At 50.3% G+C, this 14,146-nt stretch overlaps 2 protein-coding genes across 2 annotated transcripts; one reads left to right on the top strand and one right to left on the bottom strand.

The window, feature by feature from the left end:
* The first annotated feature begins 2,462 nt into the window (after nt 1–2,462).
* On the top strand, nt 2,463–3,635 carry LOC147335003 (keratinocyte differentiation factor 1-like). The gene has a single exon (XM_086286954.1). The coding sequence runs from the start codon at nt 2,463–2,465 to the stop codon at nt 3,615–3,617; it is 1,155 nt and encodes a 384-aa protein (XP_086143080.1). The 3' UTR covers nt 3,618–3,635.
* Nucleotides 3,636–11,976: 8,341 nt separating this feature from the next.
* On the bottom strand, nt 11,977–13,926 carry LOC147335002 (uncharacterized). The gene is made up of 2 exons (XM_086286889.1): nt 12,950–13,926; nt 11,977–12,766 (listed from the first exon to the last, which is right to left on the bottom strand). Exons 1-2 carry the CDS (start codon nt 13,924–13,926, stop codon nt 11,977–11,979), a joined length of 1,767 nt encoding a protein of 588 aa, XP_086143015.1.
* Between the last annotated feature and the right edge of the window lie 220 nt (nt 13,927–14,146).

Below are 14,146 nucleotides of genomic sequence, written 5' to 3'. Positions count from 1 at the left end.
AAAATAAAAATCTCCTGGATCACCTGTTGAGAGAAGAATAGAAAACAAGCAAAAAAAAGACAAAAAAAAAACAAAGCAACATACTAAACACAACACCATCGCATTAATCTAGCTAAGTGTAAACAGCAGTAAATACTAAATATTCAATGTTGTTGTGCAGCACGCAGGACAGATGTGCTTCGAAGTAGCAGCCAAGAAAGGTGTAATTTGGGTCTACGAGCAGTGAACACCCGTGTGCATACCTGTGTGGATCAGCGCGCTTGTATTCCAAAGGTTTCTCCATGTAACGATCTGCTAGGGAGTGTGGGGGGGCCACAGCCCCGTCCTCCAGGGTGTGAAGCAGGTATGGAGGAGATCAAAACTCCAGACATCCGGAGGCCCCCAGAACACAAGAGACCAAGGAAGACCAACAGAGGGGCAGCCGCGCCACTGTTCCAGTAAGAGCTGAGGAGAGTCCCAGATGAGGGTTCACTCAGCAGCCGCGGAGCAGAAGCCAGGGGGAGTTGCAGTGACGCGCCCATGAGCTCCGCCGGCCGCCAGCTGTGCCTGAGTGACCGAGCCCCAGGCTGAGAGGCCGGGGGCACCCCACCCCCGAAGGGGCCCGAGCGAGCGCCAGGCTCCAGGCCCCGATAAGCGGCCGCCAAGGAGTGAGCCGGTGTGTACCTGGACGCCCACCCCCGGACACAAAGAACCACCAACGCACCGACACCTGAGGGAGTCCGCCACCGGCAGGGGAAGTGGTGGTAGGTGGAGATAGGCCTCCAAACCTTGGAGGGCCTGAGGTGTCCCCAGAGAGGTGGCGTCTGATACCCAGCCTGACATATAGACACAGACATACAGGCACACACAGACACAAACATCCATTCCCCCCCTCATGCTCTCATATGCACTCCACACTCAACCAACGTGGAGACAAACATAAAGAGACGCTGTACACACGATCACACTCCCCAAGCGTACTCTACAAACCGGGTCTAGGTACCCTTGCCCCTGGAGGGGGGAACCGCACCCAGACCCAGGTGGTGTTACCCTTTTCCCTGCGGTGGGGAGAGGCAGACCACTCCGACTCCGTAGCAGCAGGGAGGCCCCACACTCCAGACCGCAGTCGGACGGCCAACTCCACCTAGCCCTCCCGCTCCAGCAGGCCGCAGAGAATGGGGGTGGGAGAAGACTCCAAACCTCCCTCCACCCGCTCATTGTAGTGTTGATGCATGTGTGTTCTAAGGTGCAATTAAAACCCAGGAGGGCATGGAGCTACCTGCCAAGGAGCAGCAGGTAAGCACATAGTCCCTCCTGATAGCCCTCAATGTCTAAGTGTATTTAAAATTGAGAGGTGGGCAACGACGCCAGGGGTGAGGTGTACACCCTGATGGTAATTTGGACTCCGTGATTGTGCCCACCCCCAATATCCTATATGTATGTGTAATGAGAGTGTGAATAATGTGAATGTCTAAGTTGTGGGATAAAATTGAGGCAGAGGCAGCCAGAAGGGGACAGAGGGGGGGTAGCCTCCTCTGCACCCTGGTGACATACCCCTACTCCAAGGCCCTGCATGTGTGGGTGGTTGTGGTGGAGCGGGAAGAGGGAGGCAGCTGGAGATGGGGAGGGAAGGAAGGGAGGGGCAGGTAACCCCTCCCTGGGGCCAGCTCCCCCGCTGACCCCAGTAGGCACACCCGCCAGGGGAAGGGGGCCCAGGCCCATCCAGACCGGGGCCCAGTGCAGCAGCGCCCCCCGGCCCCACAGAGCCCGGGACAGTCCACCCAACCCCACCACAGAGAAAACTGCACCCACCCCACCATCAGTTTCTAATTGTGATACTTTATACTGCTGGCAGTGTTTTATTCTTTTATGTAAGGAGTTTTTTTTTTCTTTTTTAGAGGAAGAGAAACATTGGTTAACATTTCTCTTGTCTGTTGTTTCTGTTTTGTTTGAATACAGCTTTGTAAAGCTAGTTCATAGGCAAAAGTTTTGTAATTTGTATTATACAAATTGCAGCAATTTCCCTTAGAGATGTGGATTCTTATTCTGTTTGCAACAAATTTAGCATTAATAAATGATGTGAAAGAATTTTGTAGTTTTCATTATTGACGTTTTTAAAAACTACAAATCAGGGTAAGCAATATTTTTTTAAGTAAACTTAATTTAATTGAAATAGAGAGAAATTAACAATTTGATTGATTTGAATATAAGTTTGGGACATAAGTGTAAAGGAAACAAATTATTTTGGTACACTTAACACGACCTTAGTTGGACTTACTAATAATATTTGACTAAGTCGTATCCACAACAGTTAAGTTAAAGTAGCTTAAAAATATATGTTGGTTTTACTCGCTTAAATTAAATTCAGTGTACTTAAAAAATATTTCTGGATTCAAACAAATTTATTTTGTGCAACAACTTGTCATAAAAAAAATTTGAGTAAATTGAACAAAACATTATTTTCAGTGCAGGCTTTTTGAGCCATGCCTGGCCACAGCACAGGGGCTCCACGCCACAAGTACCCCAACTCTTGCTCTAGGGCGGACAACCATCGAACCAACCGGACTATATCCAGGGACAGCACAACCAGCCAAGACTCCTACAAGGATCCTCATGGGGAGCAAATACGTGACCACTCCCGCTATTCAGAGGGCAGGTATGGTCGAGGAAGAAGCCACCCTCGAAACGGCACAGGAAGGGGTTCAGAGACAATAGGATTTATTCCGGGGTCGGCAGACAGCGTGCCGAGCAGCAGGCAGTCCTGTGCCTCCATGGGCTGGAGTAGCTGTAAGGCTCTTATCTGTTCTGTTCTCACCTGTGGATTTTATGGCACCCGGGAGCCCTGCCTCCCCGTTAACGAGAGCTCCACAGACCATACCCCCAAAACGGTCGCTGACCCTCGACCTCCTAATGGCATAGCTGTGAAAACCCCTGGCATGTCTTTGGAGCCCAATAATAAGCAGCCCAAGACCCCCAGGTTGCCCCTGAATGACAGTTTCCGTTACCCAGATGTGCACATAGCAGGTCAGAAGGTAAAGTACCCAGTTGCTGACCCCAAACGGGGTCGCGCATCAGGTAAAGGGGATAACCAGCGGCCGGTCAGCAGCACCAGCCTTATATCCTACGAAGACTATGACTTGGATGAGCAGAGCGACAAAGACATTGACTCTCTGATCACCAAGAAGCTGCTGGAGCTTTACGCCCTGCATCAGATTGACCAGCTGGCCAAGTGCACCTCTGATTCCTCCTTCTCCCGCGAGATCAGCGAGCTCATCTACAGCATCGCTCAGGACTACAACCTGGAGGATAAAGAGGCCGAGTGCAAGCTGGTGCACGGGGTCATCCGCATCAGTACGCGGAAGGGCAAAAGGAACAAGGGCTACCTGTCGACCGGGCAGCATCATAACAGCAGGAGGGATGGGACCCTCCCCGACAGTGGCAACGAGACCATGACAAACACCTTCATGAGCAGTGATTTTCCAGAGGTGAAAGTGTCGGAGCAGACACCATCAGACGAGCTGGCGAGAAAGATGAGAAATTACAGCGGGCGAACATATTCCTCCAGCACTACTACGGCTTACTCAGCGTACCACCACGACACTGAAACCTACTCCTCAGGCGCTCCTCTGATTCTCTAAAAGTCAAACAAAAACAATGAGATGTAGCCAGTTACATGTTATGCATTGTGATTTATTTTGAAATGTACGTTCATTCATGTCGTCTTACATAGTCAGGGACTGAAATCCACCTTCAAAATATACTATCATGAGTGCTTAAGCAGTGTATTTGTTTTATTCACAAGACAAGAATAGACGGTCTTAATATAAAGTCAAATTAAAACTAAAGCAAAAAGCTCTGTCTCTCCTGAGTGGTTTAGGCTTGTGCCTTGTTCAACCTCATTGCTCATCTTACTAATTTAGAATAAATAGGATGTCACCAATTATTAGCTTCATAACTACAACTGTAGACACTCATCATGGTTCACTCGCTTGATAATTAAAGCAGTTTCTACACTCATGTACCACGTGTTGTCTGTTTCCATGACACATGTGGCAAGATCACAAACCTTGTCAAACACAATAGGAAATCATAACAACGTGAGGAGAGGGACAGGTGGACTTCTTTGGTGCTGCAGGAACTACCCAGGTACAGAGGGAGGAAAATGTGGAGCTGTTAGCAACATGTTCAGCACCACTGCTGCTAAATTTGGGACATTTTGCAAAGTCACTTACGTCTACCTTTAGTCAACCCCTGTTTTAAGGACAGTAGTGGGTTTGAGCAGGATTCGAACCTGGGCCTCCTGGTCTCAATGCGGCTATTCATCCCATTGTGTTCTCAAAGCATTTCATGCGACCTTAAAGCTCTCACGAATTACATTAAGTTGCTGAACCCTGACCTCTGACGTGGCAGATTAGTTGGCTTAGCTATAAACTTTGGTGTGTAACTCTGTATGGATCGAAGAATGTATTGACAGTGGGGGTTTGCCTGTCGTAAAATGAGTAAAAGCTGCCTCAGCCAGATAAACAATAGAATTAGAGGAAAACTACTGAGGAGGGGGACACAGGGCAGCCCCGGCCTCTCCTCCAGCTGGGATATCCAAAGAATCGGTGAGGTCAAGAAGTAAACCTCAAGGCTATATTTTGAAAAAAAAAAGGAATTCCCAACATCCTTAACTCTACAGAGCTCCATTAGTTCAAATGTACACAAATCAAATTGGTTATGAAATCAGTAATGAAATCAATACATGCTAAAATAATAGCTGTATGGGTTCAGCTTGGAGTAAAATGTGTCTTTGAAATCACCTAATATCAGCTCACTTGGCCTAGATTTAGTCAGGCTAGGTTGTAGAGCATTTTGAGTGGATTATATTGGCTAGGTATCATTAACCTATACGTGTACTTCCACTAAAACAGCCAGTGTAGGCTTTCAAAAAATAAAAATAGAACTCAATATTTCATACAGAGATAATACCTTGCAACTATAAATGTAATACTTTCAGTCATATTTGTTGTTTTTATAATATAATGTTTTTAAATGTGGGTGATAACTTTTAAAGGTTTATTTCTTTTCTGATAGTGTTTCATAGTAAAACAAGAAGTGTTGTGATGTCTTGTACTATGAAGGTATGATTGTAAAGAGCAAACGGGTGAGGTGTTTCAGGTGTGCAGATCCGACTACAAGCCAACGAAATGAAGATAAAAAATTTCAGAGGTGGGCCATTCTGGTGTCACAAATTTATGAAACGAAAAGGACTGTACATCTGACAGAGTGGAGAAGTGTGAAAACATCCACGATCACCAACGGATTTCAAAGGGCTGGACTGCTGCTTGATGGAGATGAGGACACCGCCACGGCCCTTCAGAGGGTGTTCGACTCCAACACTGACAACGAGAATTTTTTTGGTTTTGAAAGCCGACACTGGAGAAGAGGACTTTGGTGGTTTTAGTGCGCAGGAAGAAGAGAAAGATGGTGGTGAATGACTGACTTTTCTTCTTGTTAAAGCCATGTTACTGCACCTGAGCCTAAAAGGTAGGCCAAATCGTTTTTTCTGGTGTGCTGTAGGTTATTGTTATGTACTACTACATTTGTTACTCGTTTATAAAGCACAGTACATGTTTCGTTCTTGTAATTACCGGTACTTGTACATAAAAAGTTGTGCAAATATGTACCGGTAACTTGTTTTTCAAAATATTAATACAAGGGATGTGTTCCCAAACAGCCATCTCTTTCCTGACAATCCCCTTTGTGCATATTCTCTTACATATGGTAAGCAAACATTAAAGCACCTGCGGCTTTTAGTCAGGTGCGGCTGATGTAGGTACAAAACAGGATTTTCCCCTGATTTTAGCTTGTGCGGCTAATATTCAGGTGCGCTTTGTAGTCCGGAAAGTACGGCAATTTAATTTCAAGGGGAAATTAAGTCTCACTGAGGTTAAAGGCCAAAGAATAAAAGTGGGTTTTAAGACGCAATTTAAAATTGGACAGTGAAGGGGCCTCTCTAACGTGCAAGGGCAAATTATTCCATAATTTTGGAGCCACGATAAAGAAGGCCCGCTCCCCTCTGAGCTTCCTCCTGGATCTCAGTACCTCCAGGGGCAGCTGACCTGGGAGACCGACAGGGTGTGTGGAGATGAAGAAGCTCAGAGAGGTAAGGCGGGGCAAGACTGTGAACATAAGAATTTTAAAATTAACTCTAAAAGACACAGGCAGCCAGTGCAGTGAGGCTGGGACAGGGGTTATATGCTCTATTTTAAAAGTTCCTGTTAGGAGTCATGAAGCAGCGTTTTGAACCAGCTGCAGACTTGAGAGCAATGACTGACTGACCCCCACGTATCTACAGAGGAGGACTCGCAGGGACCACTGGGTCCAAACACCAACAACTCTGTTTTCTTTTCATTAAAATTTAAAAAGTTTAGAGCCAACCAAGCTTTAATGTCATCTAGGCATGTTGTGAGAGGTTTTATGGAGATGCCACCCTTCTGCTTCAGGGGTAAATAAATTTGGATGCCATTATCATCTAGAAAATCTTTCAGTTGACTAAAAACAATTTTCTCTAAAACCTTGGAAAGTAAAGGGAGCTTGGAAGTAGGTCTATAGTTCGCTAAAACTGTGTGGCTGGTGCACAGATGTAACAGTGATTGCTCAGCACTGCTCTTCCTCTCTGGAATACCTTTTTATTCACTGCAAACCGTTTTATTCTCCGCGGGAGTTTGCTTCATTCATCCTGGCCGCTGTTTACATCCCGCCAGATGCGGATGCGCAGGCAGCTCAGTGCACACTCACGGAGCAGATACTGCACATGGAGCGGACATTCCCGGACTCTCTCATCATTGCTCTTGGGGACTTTAACAAAGCCAATCTGAGCCATGAGCTTCCCAAATACAAGCAGTATATTAAATGCCCGACCAGAGAGGAGAGGACATTAGACCACTGTTACAGCACGATCAGCGGGGCCTATCGTGCGGTGCCCCGCGCTTCACTCGGACTTTCTGACCATGTCATGATCCTTCTAATCCCCGCGTACAGACAGAGGCTGAAGCTCTCCAAACCTGTCGTGAGGACCAAAAAACTGTGGAGCAACGAGGCTGTGGAGGAGCTTCGCACGTGTTTGGAGTCTACAGACTGGGACACAATGAAGGCTGCTTCTAACAGCTTGGACGAGTTTACGGACACTGTCACCTCCTATATCCACTTCTGTGAGGACAGCATTGTGCCATCACGCACCAGGGTGAGTTATAACAATGACAAACCCTGGTTTACTCCTAAACTCAAAAAGCTGTGGCTGGAAAAGAGAAAGGCGTTCAGAAGCGGAGACAGGGACTGCTACAGAGAGGCCAAGTACAGGTTCACTAAAGAAGTGGACATTGCTAAACACCAGCACTCTGAGAAGATGCAGCAGCAGATCTCAGAGAATGACTCGGCCTCTGTGTGGAAAGGTTTTAGGAATATCACCAACTACAAGCCTAAAACCCCCCACTCCACTGATGACTTGCTCTTGGCCAACACCCTTAACGACTTCTACTGCCGTTTTGACGAGCCATCAGGAAGTCTTCACACCTCCAACGGCCCCAACAATAGAGACACTTTGGACACTCATTCCCCCACCTCTCCCCCCTCCATAGAGCCATCACCACCTTCAAACACTTTATCTACAACACCCCCCTCCTCACCCCACACAAAAGAGGATTTCACACCACCTCCTCCCACCACAACTCTTCATATTCATGAAGAAGGTGTGAGGAAGAAGTTTAAGAGTCTGAATGCTCGAAAAGCTCCCGGCCCAGACGGTGTGTCTCCTGCCACCCTCAGACACTGTGCAAACGAGCTGGCCCCAGTGTTTTCTGGCATTTTCAACTCAACGCATGTCATGTGCCTGCCTGCTTCAAGTCCTCTACCATAATCCCTATCCCCAAGAAACCTAGGATCACTGGACTAAATGACTACAGACCCGTGGCTCTGACATCTGTGGTCATGAAGTCTTTTGAGCGCCTGGTTCTCTCCTATCTCAAGACCCTCACAGCCCCCCTCCTGGACCCCCTGCAGTTTGCATACAGAGCCAACAGGTCTGTAGATGACGCCATCAACATGGCCCTACACTTCATCCTGCAGCATCTGGACTCCCCAGGAACCTACGCCAGGATCCTGTTTGTGGACTTCAGCTCTGCCTTCAACACCATCCTTCCAGACCATCTCCAAGGCAAGCTTTCCCAGATGAATGTGCCTGATCCCATCTGCCGGTGGATCACTGACTTCCTGACGGACAGGAAGCAGCATGTGAGGCTGGGAAAGAATGTCTCAGACTCCCGGACCATCAGCACCGGCTCCCCTCAGGGCTGTGTTCTTTCTCCTCTGCTCTTCTCCCTGTACACCAACTGCTGCACCTCCACCCACCATTCTGTCAAGCTAATCAAGTTTGCAGATGACACCACCGTTATTGGACTCATCTCGGACGGGGATGCGTCTGCCTACAGGAGGGAGGTTGAACGTCTGGTGTCCTGGTGCAGCCACAACAACCTGGTGCTGAATGCCCAGAAGACAGTGGAGATTATTGTGGACTTCAGGAAGCACACAGCCCCACTCCCCACCATCATCCTGACTGACACCCCCATCACCTCTGTGGACTCATTCCGCTTCCTGGGTACCACCATCACCCAGGACCTGAAGTGGGAGCCCACCATCACCTCCGTCATTAAGAAAGCCCAGCAGAGGATGTACTTCCTGAGGCAGCTGAAGAAATTCAACCTGCCAACACGGACGATGATGCAATTCTACACTGCAATCATTGAGTCCATCCTCACCTCCTCCATCACCGTGTGGTACGCTGGAGCCACTATCAGGGACAAACAGAGACTGCAGCGTGTTGTGCGCTCTGCTGAGAAGGTGATTGGCTGCAGACTCCCATCTCTGCAGGACCTGTACACCTCCAGGACACTGGGGCGTGCAGCTCGGATCTCAGCTGACCCATCTCACCCTGGACACAGTCTGTTTGACCTGCTCCCCTCGGGCAGGAGGCTCCGGTCCATTCGCACCAGAACCTCTCGCCATAAGAACAGTTTCTTCCCCTCTGCTGTTGGACACATGAACAATAACCGTATGACTGTTCCCACCACTAACACATGACCCTACGCTGTGTTCACTGCATCATTCAATGTTTGGCACTGATCACCACCTGCACTCATGTATATATCATGTATATATCTATCTACTTAGCACTTCTAATTCTTATTCTTATTTTTATTTTAATGTCTATTTTAGCGTAATTTATGAGAGTATGTTTGCACTGAAGCACCGCAGCAATTTCCTAATGTTATAAACCTGCTCAACATTTGGCAATAAAACCCTTTCTGATTCTGATTTTGATGCCATAGCCCTGACACTACACACTGCCCTGTCACACCTGGAGAAGAGAGACACGTATGTGAGAATGCTGTTTGTAGATTACAGCTCAGCATTCAATACCATCGTTCCCTCGAAGCTGGACAGGAAACTGCAGGATCTAGGACTGAGCAGCTCCCTCTGCAGCTGGATCCTTAGCTTCCTGTCTGACAGACGCCAAGTGGTCAGACTGGGCAACATCACCTCATCCCCCATCACACTGAACACTGGTGCTCCACAGGGGTGTGTACTGAGCCCTCTCCTGTACTCACTCTACACCTACGACTGCACAGCCACTAACAACTCCAACATCATTGTGAAGTTTGCGGACGACACTACAGTGGTGGGTCTTATCACCAATGGTGATGAGACGGCTTATAGGGAGGAGGTCAGCGCCCTGACCCACTGGTGTCAAGACAACCATCTCACCCTCAACGTCGCAAAGACAAAGGAGTTGATAGTGGACTTCCGGAGGTGCAGAGAAGTACACACCCCCATCACCATCAACGGCGCTACTGTGGAGAGAGTGAGCAGCTTCCGGTTCCTTGGAGTACACCTGGCTGAGGATCTTACATGGTCAGTACACACAAACAAAACAGTGAAGAAGGCGCAGCAGCGCCTCTTCTTTCTCAGGAGACTGAAAAGATTCGGCATGAGCCCCAGCATCCTCAGGACCTCCTATCACTGTTCCATTGAGAGCATCCTCACTGGATGCATCACCACCTGGTATGGCAAACAGCACCGCCTACAACTGCAAAGCTCTCCAGCGAGTAGTGCGGTGCTCTGAACGGATAATTGGAGGTGAGCTTCCCTCCCTCCAAGACATCTACAGGAAGCGGTGCCTGAGGAAAGCGGGGAGGATCATCAAGGACTCCAGTCACCCCAGCCATAAACTGTTCAGACTGCTTCCATCAGGAAGGAGGTTCTGCAGCATCCGGTCCCGTACCAGCAGACTGAGAGACAGCTTCTTCCATCAGGCCATCAGACTGCTGAACACGTCATAGACACCACAGCTTCACTACTGGAACTTTAACATTATGCACTCCATACTGTACAGTAATGCCACTGTTTGCACATGTCTCACTCTGTATATTTTTATATATTTTATTTATTGTTTAGTCTATTTAATTTGTAAAATATGTACACACACACACACACACACACACACACACACACACACACAGAAAAATATTTAGTATACACATCCAGAAATGCATATACTATTATATATCTATTATATATTGTTCATATATTTATTAGTTTCAGATGTAGCCATTCTTGTATTTTGCTTGTTTACATTATTGTATTTTGCACAACTCTGTTGCTTGTGAAGCTCGCACACAAGAATTTCACTCACATGTGCTGTACCAATGTACCTGCACATGTGATGTGACAATAAAAGTGATTTGATTTGATTTGATTTGATTCTGATCAAGACCAGGTTTCTTAAGCAGTGGCTGCACTAGTGCATGTTTGAAACTTGCAGGAACCACACCAGGAGACAGACTGCTGTACCTTCTCTCTGTATTTAGACTCATTGTTGTTGGTGATGAGACCCACCACTGTTGTGTCATCTGAAAACTTGATCATGTGATTTGAGCTGTACTGTGCAGTACAGTCATGTGTTAGCAAGGTGAACAGCAGTGGACTAAGCACACAGCCCTGTGGTGATCCTGTACTCAGTCTGTGTTATTTCCTATGGAGACAGACTGGGACCTGTGTCACGGTCTGGAGGGCAGACCGTGGGGATGTGGGGAAAGGAGGACCCAAAACGCAGACTCTGCGATGCAAACAGTGCTCTTTATTTACAGTGGAAAGCTGTAAACACAATAACTCCCCGTTGCTCCCTCGAACCCCGTGTGCGTGCTTCCCTCCGACGTCTGTGCTCGTGCTCGTGCTCCCCGCTGTTGTGTTACTGCACACCCTGTGCGTGCTGCCCTTCTGGTCCCTCGTTTCACCTGCAGGACAATACAGAAGCAGCCGTTAAACACTGAACCCGCGCGCACACACACGATCCGCACTTCCTAATGCTACACACTGACTTGGAGTCTTAGCTTAATGATCCCGCGCCGGTGGGAGCTCCAACTCTCTCCTAAGTAGCTCCCCCGACGAGCCCTGATCACCAACAGGTGTGGCATGAACTTCAGGTGTGGCCAGTCCTTCCGCAGGGCCACACCCCTCAGGCCTGCAGGTGGCTGAGCTCCATCCTCCAGCCACACCCGCAGACATACACACCTATACCCTGCCTATACATATGAGTGGGACACAGACTAACACAGCACAGTGCAGAAAAACACACACATCACCAAAATAATAATAACAACAATATCAACGGGAGGTGAGTCAAAACTGCTCACGGACCCCGAGTCCTCCAGAGCTGGGTCCATGACAGTACCCCCCCCTCTAAGGGTCGGCTCCCGACGACCCGAAAACAAAAACACAAACCAAAAACCACAGCACAACCAACCCAGGGCGGGCGGCGGGGGTCCAGGACGGAGGGCCAGAACCAAAAACCACAAAAGAAACAACCCCCCCAAGGTCACAGTTCCAAAGTCCGACCGCACCCCCTGCAACGGAGCAAAAAAGGAAAAACGCCACAAAACAGTCTCAGGCGACCCATCATTACAAAAAGAGTTCAGGGGGCCTACCTCGAGTCCAATGGCGGCAACGTTGCAGCTCCGGCGGACGGCCACAGGTCCGGCAGCAGCAGCAAAACAGTTCTGGGGGCCTGCCACTGCTCCAGTGGCGGCGGCACTGCTGCCCCTCCGGTGGCGAGCCCCGGGCCCAGTAGCGGCGGCGCTGCTCCCCAGGCGGCCTGCCCGGGATCCAGTGGCGGTAGCGGCGCTGCTGCTCCTCCGGCGGCCTGCCCCGGGTCCGACGCCGGCGGCGCTGCTCCCCAGGCGGCCTGCCTGGGATCCAGTGGCGGTGGCGGCGCTGCTGCTCCTCCGGCGGCCTGCCCCGGGTCCGACGGCGGCGGCGCTCCTCCCCAGGCGGCCTGCCCGGGATCCAGTGGCGGCAGCGCAGCTCCGGTGAACAACAGCGAGGTGTGGTACATGGCCGATGACATGCCGGTCGATGACGCGCCGGTTGCTGACGCAGACGCGCTGGGCGTAGCTGGCGTGGAGGGCGCGCTAGACGTGATGGTCCATCTGACTTGCTGACCTCCAGTTCAGGCTGAGCGGGTCTCTCCGGACCTCCGAGCTCCTCCGGTGGCAGCGCGGGCTCCACAGGCTCGCTGAGCTCCTCCCGCTCGCCTATCTCCGGCTCGCTGAGCTGCTCCAGCTCCGGCTCACAGGGCTCCGCAGCTGGCGGTGCGGGCTCCTCCGGCTCGCCTAGCTCCTCCGGCACGCTGAGCTGCTCCTCCTCCGGCTCGCTGGGCTCCACGGCTGGCCGTGCGGGCACCTCCCACTCTCTGAGCTCCGCCTCGCCTAGCTGCTCCTCCCGCTCTCCGGGCTCCTGCTCCGGCTCGCAGGGCTCCACGGCTGGCCGTGCGGGCACCTCCCGCTCTCTGAGCTCCTGCTCCGCCTCCCGCTCTCCGGGCTCCTGCGCCGGCTCGCAGGGCTCCACAGCTGGCCGTGCGGGCATCTCCGGCTGCGCTTCAGCCACAGATGGATGATCCGGAGGCGAAGATGGTGACGCGGTGTCCGCAGGTGGGGAAGGTGAAGGTAGAGTAGGTGATACGGACAGCAAAGCCGAGAGTACTGTGGTTGCTGCAGTCGGACGGAACTCTGGTAAAGAAGTGGCTGCAGAGGGCGGAGGCGACGATGGTGTGGCAGCTACTCCCGGCAGACTGGACAGCGATGCAGGGACAGATGGGTGAAATGATGGCAGAGGTGGTCCAGCCGGCATATCGACCTCCAACTGAGGATGAAGGTGAGAGGCTGACTGGACTGAAGACTGAGCTACCAGCTGGGCAGCAGGCTGAGGTGAGGGTGAGATGGCTATTATGAAGGGTGGAGAGGATGAAAATGTTACAGCTGGCTCAACAAATTCCAGGGGTCCAGAGGCAACTGAGACCTCCAGTTTGGCCTCTGGGGAAGCCCTGGGGAGAACCTCCGTCTCCATACGGTCAGACTGAGCCAAAAAGTCATTTGGGTCTGTATGCTCGGAACTCCCCAGCTCCCAGCTTACAGTCTCAGAGGGAACATTTTCTGAGTCTTTGGAGGTACAGCAAACAGTTTCTATTGTCGTGTTTACAGGAAGGGAATTCATAACACCGGCAGAGTCCATTTTACTCACTGTGGCGTCCAGAGCCGCTGGTCCTGAGTCTTCGACCAGCACAGGAGTGAGTGTGGATGTGGTTGAACGCTGCTTGCGAGGACGCTTTCTCCTCCGTGAAGGAGGGGCCGCGTGCATGGAAATCCGCTGTTCATCTGTGTTTTGATCGTACATGACAGGGTTTATTATTGAAACAATATAGTCTGGTTTACTCACTGCGGTAATGAGCGCTGTCGGTCCGTTGCCAGCTGACCGGGCTGAAACCGCAGGAGTAGGTTGAGGCGTAATGGAATGGCGGTGGAGAGTGCGGCATGCCTTCTGTAATGGCGGATCAAACGATTGTGCCGCGAGCATTGACGGGAAAGCCCTCCGCCGACGCGTGAAAAACCAAGCGGCAAGAGTCTCTAGGAGAGCAGCCGAACTGTCCGTGCTCGGGCCACCCAAGCCAAATAATTCAAAACTCGAGCTCTCCCTTAAACTAGTGATCAATTGCCTAAGTTTGTTAATGTCCAAAATGTTCATGGTGAGGGTAGTGGATGTGAGGTAATTGTCAAGGAACACTACCTGTAGGTGT

Source organism: Aulonocara sp. 'chitande type north' Nkhata Bay, linkage group LG3 (assembly GCF_057382095.1).
Source record: "Aulonocara sp. 'chitande type north' Nkhata Bay isolate Kocher_YH1m ecotype deep benthic linkage group LG3, A_spYH_male_GT1.1, whole genome shotgun sequence".
Taxonomy (NCBI): Eukaryota; Metazoa; Chordata; class Actinopteri; order Cichliformes; family Cichlidae; genus Aulonocara; species Aulonocara sp. 'chitande type north' Nkhata Bay.
This window is presented reverse-complemented; position numbering and strand designations above follow the sequence as displayed.

Bases quoted from the DNA above. Each gene is read 5' to 3' on its own strand.
- LOC147335003 (XM_086286954.1), top strand. From the start codon at position 2,463: ATGCCTGGCCACAGCACAGGGGCTCCACGCCACAAGTACCCCAACTCT.
- LOC147335002 (XM_086286889.1), bottom strand. From the start codon at position 13,926: ATGCTCGCGGCACAATCGTTTGATCCGCCATTACAGAAGGCATGCCGC. The intron at 12,767-12,949 runs GCAGCCGGAGAT...GGCGGAGCTCAG, and splicing joins CATCCATCTGTGGCTGAAGC to AGAGTGGGAGGTGCCCGCAC.